Consider the following 8512-nt stretch of genomic DNA (forward strand, 5'->3'; position numbering starts at 1 on the left):
CGCGCGCGCCCCGGAGCAGCGCAGACACACACACAGCCGACCCGGACCCATTCCACCACCGCCCGTCATGGGGGAGCGCGCTGCTGCCGCTCTGCCACCCGGGGCCGACCCCGCGCGACGGCACATGCCGGGCCCGGATCAGCACGGCAGTGCCCAGCCTGCTGGCGGGTGCTGTCGACTGCAGGCTTGCGTGGCGCCCCTTCCCCTCCCCCCTAGTTCTCGTCTATCGCTGTCTGTGTGCCGCTGGTAGCTAGCTACCATGGCGACCCCCCCCCCCCCCCGTGCGCTCAACTCGGCGACTTCGTCTACGGGACCTAACCGTCATGTCGTGCGCCCTAATCCCATGTCGACACCTCCTTACGCATCAATGCAGTCAAGCATTCAAGGCGTGTCCTCCCGTTGGCTATGCGCACCAACATGTCAAGATCGACCATGACCGCTCTTAGTGCCAACGCTAGCGTTATGCAGCAGCGCCGTGCGCGCGGCGCCGCCTGAGCCTGGCGCGCCCAGCATGTACGCACGTCCCGGTCGCAGTCAGCCGTGCGCTGCTGGCTGCTGGGCGGCGGCTGCGGCTGCCGGCCGCCGGCGCCATCCGCCTGCGCCAGCTGGAAGGAGCGCCGCCGCCGGCGCCAGCGCTGCTCGGAGCCGGCCTCCGGCTCGTCCCGGGGCTGGCCACCGCCGTCCGAGTCATGCCGGCAGCGCAGCACCTGCTCCAGCTGCAGCAGGTTGGTGTACGTCTCCTGCGGTACACACACGGCTGGATTAGATAGGCCCAGGTGCAGCACGCTGGTGCATGTCTCCTGCGATGCACACACCGCCGAGTTACCAGGTCCAGGTGCAGCAGGGTTGGTGTGCGTCTCCTGTGGTACACGCACGGCCGGGTTAGACAAGTCCAGGTGCACCAGGCTGGCGCATGTCCTCTGCGATACACATGCCGCCGAGTTAGACAGGTCCAGACGCAGGATGTTGGTGAATACCTACTGAGGTACATAATGGCCGGATCAGACAGTTCCAGGTGCATATCAGGTTGCCAACGTGCGAGCTAATATGTTGACTGTGTTGATTTTTCGCTATGGCTTCGGCAGAAAGAAACCAACAAATGTCATGACCACGGCTTATTCATGTGAACGGTTATGCGTTTTCAAAATCTTTTTGGAAAGTCATGCTTTCACATTCAAAGTTTGGGCGCTTTCAACGTTACATTTTGTGCCGCGAATAACTTGCCCCAACCTGCAATTTACCAATAATATTTGGGACACCTTAAAGATTCATATTTCTAGAAAACTTGGTCCAGAATTTCAAAGCGCTTTACATCACAAGTCACAACCCTTCGTGAAAACGTCCGCTCTCAGGTCGGCGGGCCACTGCCAAGCTATGTCCACAAATAGCCCTGACGACGCAGTTAAATCTAATCGTTTTAGACATTGACAAAGTGAAGATACGTTTTATCACCTAAAACACATGCGGATTGTTGCGCCACCAATAGGTGGCTTGGTGAAACCACAGCAATCCAAAGGACGTTTATAGTAGCAATCCAGCCTTCGACTGAGCTAGCGACATGTGCCAAAGTGCTGAAGAGCCCTGCATCCGACCCTCGGCGGGCCACAGCCCCCTCTCCCAGGCCGTCTGGGCGCGCCGCCGCCCCAGCAGTACACCGAAGGGCCGGTGGCCGGGGCAACCGCACGAGCCGGGCCGGTGACCCGTGCCAGATAGCCGGCGGCAAAAACCGGCTGACCTCGCGCCGACGGCTATTGCAGGGCGGCGTGTCGCCGGCAGGCCGGTCCCACGCCAGCGCCGCGGCCGCCGGGCCGGTTCATTAAAACGTTATCTGATGGCCGCTGGCCGCGGTCAGGTCGGCGCCCGTGTCAGAGTCGGTGGCGCCTGGCCGAAGTGGACCGGCCGCCGACGGCCTGTGCATACCGCGGTAGTCGGCACCGCAGCCTGAGCTGACCTTGCCTCACTCGACCCGCCGGCGCTGGCAACGGCGCATCTCGGCACCCGCCCTGGTCCGGCGGGACCTGACCTGACCCGACCTGACATGGGCCCGCCAGCCTACATCGATCGAGGGCCACCTGCCATCACCAGGCCCTGCCTTGCCTGACCTGACGTGACCTAACCTGCTCCAGGATGTGTCCGACGCGAGAACGCCGTCGCAGCGGCTGAACGCGTGGTGAGGTCGCCCCAGTGCGAGCCCGGGTATGCGTGAGGGTCTGGGCAGGGGAGGGGGCGGACAGGGCGGCCGTCACACCCGGTACCAGCCACAGCCGCCGGCCGGTGTCAGGGATCGCTGTCACGGTGGCAGACGCCGCGTCACACCGTGGCCGGGCGGCAACGGCCGTGCCGCGCGTCGCATTTTTCAGGAGCGCAACGCCACCATGCGTGGCACGGGCACGCATTGTGTGGAGTCGACGAAGCGCGAGGCGCCGCATGCGGGGAGTCGTCCGGTCATGGCACGCGAAGCAGGCGTTGTTGCTTCGGGCTGGGGCTGCTCAGTATCGGGCCACACGTCAGTTGACCCCCTTCGAGCCGAGCGGTTCTTATTATTCCTCGGGGCAGGGAGATGAGTCGTGATTCATCTATGTGACGTCAGAGGGGAGGAAGGATCGTGTCGAGGTTTGCGGCGCGTTAAACTTTCACCACTAAAGTCTGCCGCTTACTAGGAATCGCACGATCAGATGGCAGGGACCAGGGCTCACACAACAACCACTCTTGACGTGAACTCTGATCCTAGAAATCCATCCGTTCAATTGGTTCGAATTAAATCTTTACATATCCTAAAATACCGCTAATTCACTATCCTCACGGTACATTCACTTTCGACAAACGTGTACCGCTTCTTACTGAAACAGGCTATGAAAAGCAAGAGTAGGTTTTGTACACCCAGATAAGACCCTTGGTTTTTATTTGCTCATTTTCCATCTTTAGATAAAGCTTCGCTGATCCAGGGCTGTATGTCACTCCACACTGACACACACCCATCGCCAGGCTACAGCCTGTTAGGACAAACGCTCATCTCAGTTAACGCCATTATCCGCCATGACTTTGATCATCGGGGTGCCGATAGTGTAGTGGTTAACGGGTCTGCGTTAACCACTGCGTCGGGGAAACCAGAGATACGGGCTTCGATTCCCCGCGGTGCCCGCCCTTCCTGTCAGGATGAGAGGCGGGCGACGCCATATAGCCTCAGCAGCTGAGTGCGCCGTAAAGCCACAATGACACACTGACTGACCTCCGTTGCTCTTGGGCTTGGAATGCAATGAACGACGCGGCAGCGGCACTGGTGCAGGGGAGGTTTGGCAGGCACTGGCGTTGACACGAGCTGTCTGCCCGTCCCACTGCGCTCTGGGTGGCTGACCAAACAGGTGCTCGTGGGATAAATGTAGGCATCGCAGATATTCGCAAGCAAGTGTCCGTGTGCAAAATGCTCATGGCCGGTAATGCTCGAATCGCAGATGTTTGTGACAACGGAAGCTCGTACATGTAAGTGTTCGTATCGCAGTATCTTTTGATTCGTACCGCAGTTCCGAATATAACCGTTACGAGTTTTAGCAATAACGACCACTCACGCTTCAAACCTTACACATTTCTTTAAAAAACTCACATTTCACAAACCTTTCAAACCAAACCTTTCACATCCGAACATTAGCGTTAAAACACACCTGCGTTACGATCATCTGCCCTTGCACACATTTGTGAACGAACCTGCTGCAAATGTCCACCTGCCTTACGCACATTTGTCATGCCATCTTGTTAGCCAGGTATGTTGCGCCAATGCAATGCAGCGAGCGGCTGGGTTCCCCACACAGTACGCTGCGGGCGGCGCCTGAGGGCACCCCAGCGCCAATCCACGGCGTCCACGGTACTCCAGCGTCGCCTTCGCTCCAGCGGTGACATCTCCAATGGCCGAAGCCAGCCGCCTCACAAAATCGAACAGCATCGTCAAACACAGCGAGCTGCCCGCGGTGATCAAACCAGATGGAATGTCACTTGCGACCAGCGAAAACAGCGTCGGCCCGAAGTGCTTACCCTGAACGCCGCGTGACTGGAGACAATGCAGCGAGGCTTGTCAAACACCAAGCACAGTCCGACAGCCAGTCACGGAGTCCATGGGCATCAGCCCCGCGGCCCAGCTTCTCCGGGGTCAATATGCTGGACGGCATCGGTCCGAGGATCGGGTAGTGTCGTGTTCCGTCGACAAGGCGTGTAACGTTCCGTCGGTGATGTCGTAAAATGTTCGACAAACCCAATGACATCAAACTTGACGAGGTCAACTTCATAGGGCTCCAGTTTGAACCTGCAGTAGCCATTGTGATATCTTCCAATACGCCATTCGTCTGTATAAAAACGGTTCAGGTAGTTGCGATTTCTTAGGGCAGCATGCATGACGTGCTGTCGCCCACAGCCAGGCGGAGGAGCGAGCATCAGAGGAGCCCACTTTCCAGCGGCGGCTACGAGCGCAAAAGGCAAGGTGCACCACGTAAGAAAAACGGTACAGGTCAGCTTAGTGTCCCCGGCCTCTGGCAGGCCGTCTCATGGCGCATTAACAAAATGCATGTTAAAAAGCTCTGCCAAATGGACATTGACAAGAAGGTTTGATGGGTTCATGAGCACATGGGCGCCTGCATGTAGGGCGCGTTACTGTGCGTTCGCAGTGTGACTAGCTCTCGGCTGCAATGCGGTATGGTTTGGTGGGGGTTCAGCTTCACCTAATTTTGGTTGATTGATCGCAGAGATAGAGATTGCGCATCACTAGGACTTACCGATACGAATGATACATACATGCCGGTGCTAAAGACCCCGGGACGCTTGTCATGTCTCTAAGCTTGTTTTGCGCAGTGATTTAAATCATACTATAAGCTCCAAGCATAGCTCTACGGAAGGACTTGGGCGAGGCATTTCTATCGCGGATGGAACCATTGTCCGGGCTTTGGTTCTTGTCTGGTGTTACTCAGTGCTGAGAAGGACTGGATGATGCTTGGCTTCCAGGCGCGTACGTGCCACAGCCCGAATTTCCTCACCAGAATTGCTGGGATTCGAATCGGAGTCCTCTTATTGCCAATCTAGTAGGCTACCAACTGAGTTAATCAGGAAGGACAGAATTTGTGAAGTTTTTCTCGGTTAACTCAGTCGGCAGAGCCATGGGTGTCGATTTTCATCCATTTGTGAGAGCCATGCCCCCTTCCAATGTTGAATTTGGCCCCCAATGTTGGCTTGGCCCCCAAAGCCAACAATCGGGAGCTGGAATATAAAAGTGTGTAAAAGATCATCACAACACAAAGACTATCACCTTTGATCTTTCTGCGTAGTGGCGTCTTGTACCGCTCTCATAACAAAAAGGCATGGCTGCTCTCACCACAAGATATAAATCGTAACAGCTGAGCAGAAAAATGATGCATTAAACTTCACGTACCTACTGCCATAAGACACGCAACGGCTATGGGATTAAAGTGGAAAGCTGTGGAATATGGGGATGACCTAAGTCCTTCATGATGAACTATTGGAGCTGCAGCAGCCTAATCATCGGACTGCCTTCTGAAAGAGTGTTGTTCATTGGAACATATTGAAACAATCTTTACTATGATGTTTCAGATTCACTTGTAACTATCTGCATCACGGGTGTCGATTTGCATTCTTTTGTGAGGGGCCTGCCTCCCCCCCCATGTTGGCTTTGCCCCCCCCCCCCAAGTTTTTGGCTAGAATATTACAAAAACCTGGGTAAAAGATGTTTACAACACAAAGATTACCTTCTTTGATATTTCTGCGTGGTGGCGTCATATTTGTTTCTACCATGGAGTTAACGAACTGCAGTCATTCCAACCTCACTGCGTTTGTGTAGTCCGTTAGACAGATTAAGGATTTTTAGCACACGTCGCCGTTGCTTGAATGGCTGGCAAGCAGTTGGAGACTAAGGCATCCTGGAACTGTTCGTGGCTCACCTAAACTGTGTGATGTTCGCTTTTGGCACGAAAGCAACCAATAGAAAACAAAAAACAAAGGTTTGTGATGTGCACACGTGAACTTGACCTCATATTTTGGGGGTCAACCGTACTGTGAACGGCTCGGTCACAGCAGTTCAGTATGCAAGAGGCAGTCACTCATGCCGCGCGTCAGGTTACAGGATACCACCGTGGACACCCTGCACGTGTTCGTACGCGTTACAGGCAATTGTTTCAGCGTATCAACAGTCAGCGATGACCAAGCGAAATCTCCTGCCATCGAGTCCGATCTGAGAAGGCAGGGCTCCAGATGCCGGCCGGGGTCAAACAAGCGCAAGGCGCTCGAGCTCCCAGGCTTCAACCAGTCAGCACGAGTAGGCCATCCTAGACTGCCTACGCTCCAAATCGCTCGCGATCCTCCCGACCGCCAGGACAAACGGCGGTGTGTTAAGTTTCGTCGAAACGCTTCAAACCAGTCACGATGGCGGTGAGGCACAGCTGGAGTAATGTTGGACGACATTTGGCACTCCCTTACGAAGGGCTGTTTCGCGGAAACATGAATTGAACGTAACCGAAAAGTCTTGCAAAGGTGAGAATGACAAAAAAGAAATGGTGCACAACACGTCAGGTGTAGCGGCACGTACGCACGCCAAACTATCGCGCGTAAGTTAGCTTCATTTTACACATTAGCTGGGATGGGAAGTGCTCTTTGCCCTGGAAAAGGCTATCACGATGAAGCAGATAACATTTTTATTTTAAAAAACTTGATCCACATGTATATAATTATTTAAGTCCCGAAACAGAAGCAGTCGGATGACAAGCAAAACATTACAGAGTGGGTTCTCTTCACCGGTATATTTCCCTACGGCTGTGCCAAGCTGTTTTTGCTGAAACTGACGCACTAAACTTGTCTTCCGCCGTGAGCAGTGCCAAAGAGGCGTGGGTCGTGCGGAGCGCAATGAGCTTCGAATCTCAATGAGCCTCCTTCGCGCAATGCAGTGTAGCGCAGATGGGTTTCGACAGGTGATCGATCCACCTTAGGCGGCAGGCAGCAGGCGGCAGGCGGTCGTCGGACCCGTCGGTCGTCGAGCGACTCGGAATGTCAGCACCGCCGCACCGACGCCCTCCCGGCTCCCGTTTGTCGAAGCAGAATGTATGCATGCTCGCGTGACCTTGGAGCGGCTCGTGGGTCGCTGACACACTCATTGGCAAAGGCAAAGAATGCCACAGCTTGCGCCGTCCGAGGAATCAGCCAACTCAAACCCAACCCGCCAAAGGGTCTTGCGAAGCTAAACGGACCAGCAACTAAGCATCATGTACGTGGGAAAGTACGCACTTCAACGAAATGCCAATGTGCAACCGCATTCTGTCTCGTTTTCCCCGTGTCCGCAGTATTTCCTGTGACTGAGGACTGGGCACAGAACAATACAGCGCTCCCTTCGTGTCATTTGCCGCATGTCGCAGCAGTGATGCTGACCGGCCAAACTTTACAACAAACAAAACCAAAACCAAAAAAACATGAGGGTGTAAAGGTGGTGAGCATTCCACCTTTCCATGATGCACCATAGATACACCGTTCACTTCTGAAGGTATTACAGGTGCAGCCTCATCCCACTTAAACAGCTGAGCGCGACACATTGTCTAAACAATCGCCCCTCAGTATCAGAAGCCTTCCGAGACATCTCGTCTCGGAAGTCGTCCCGTTCCGCTGCAGAGGGGAGAGCGGCCGCGTCATTGTAACGCTGGCGTATGTGTTGGAGGGGAGGGCACGGGGTAGGGGCAACGGAAGCCAGCGGCGGCTGGACCGGGGCGAGCGACCGGGCGCCACGCCCTTGCACCAGGTGTGGAGCCGCGGCGTCCTATAAAACCGGCCGGCGACCGCCAGACAGCAACAGTCCACTGTCAGCCTCCCACAGAGTCAAACATGAGGACCTTCATCATTGCCGCCCTTGTGGCCGTGGCCGCTGCTGGTCGTCCTGCAGCCGTTCACGGCGGATACGGCGGCGGCTACGGCCGCGCTGACTACTACGAGCCCAGGCCCTACCACTTCCAGTACGCCGTGGACGACCCCCACTACGGTCCCATGATGGCGCAGAGCGAGCAGTCCAACGGTGACGGCGCGGTTGAGGGCTACTACTCGGTCAACCTGCCGGACGGCCGGACCCAGCACGTCAAGTACTACGCCGACCACTACGCCGGCTACAACGCTGAGGTCTCCTACGACGGGTACGCCAACCACCCGGAGCGTCGGGCTAAGGTCGTAGGATACGCCGGAGCTGGTCGTCACTAAAGCACGGTGCGCTGGTCGGAAATGCTCAGTGAAATATTTAACGCAGACAGTATTCAAATTGTGTAAATATTTTTGTCCTACGTGATTCCCACGTTTTCTGTGATTTGTTGTAATGGTTGTGAACCGCTCGAGTGGAATAAAACTGACGATCAATATTTCAATCATGTCACACGATGTAAATAGACTGCGCTCATATAAGCATGGGCCATCGCGTAGTGCGACGAAAAAATCTTTAAATCATTGAAGAGCGCAGACCGCGACAAAATAGGGTGACGCATCCAGAACA

General features: G+C 55.3%; 1 protein-coding gene across 1 annotated transcript; it reads left to right on the plus strand.

Annotated features, from left to right (window-relative positions):
* The first annotated feature begins 7860 nt into the window (after window positions 1–7860).
* Window positions 7861–8226, plus strand: LOC119099133 (adult-specific cuticular protein ACP-20-like). Its single transcript, XM_037222229.1, has 2 exons — window positions 7861–8058; window positions 8104–8226. Exons 1-2 carry the CDS (start codon window positions 7861–7863, stop codon window positions 8224–8226), a joined length of 321 nt encoding a protein of 106 aa, XP_037078124.1.
* The last annotated feature ends 286 nt before the right edge of the window (window positions 8227–8512 follow it).

Source organism: Pollicipes pollicipes, unplaced genomic scaffold (assembly GCF_011947565.3).
Source record: "Pollicipes pollicipes isolate AB1234 unplaced genomic scaffold, Ppol_2.1 Scaffold_2555;HRSCAF=2994_pilon_pilon_pilon, whole genome shotgun sequence".
Taxonomy (NCBI): domain Eukaryota; kingdom Metazoa; phylum Arthropoda; class Thecostraca; order Pollicipedomorpha; family Pollicipedidae; genus Pollicipes; species Pollicipes pollicipes.

Bases quoted from the DNA above. Each gene is read 5' to 3' on its own strand.
- LOC119099133 (XM_037222229.1), top strand. From the start codon at position 7,861: ATGAGGACCTTCATCATTGCCGCCCTTGTGGCCGTGGCCGCTGCTGGT. The intron at 8,059-8,103 runs GTTGAGGGCTAC...GGCCGGACCCAG, and splicing joins AGTCCAACGGTGACGGCGCG to CACGTCAAGTACTACGCCGA.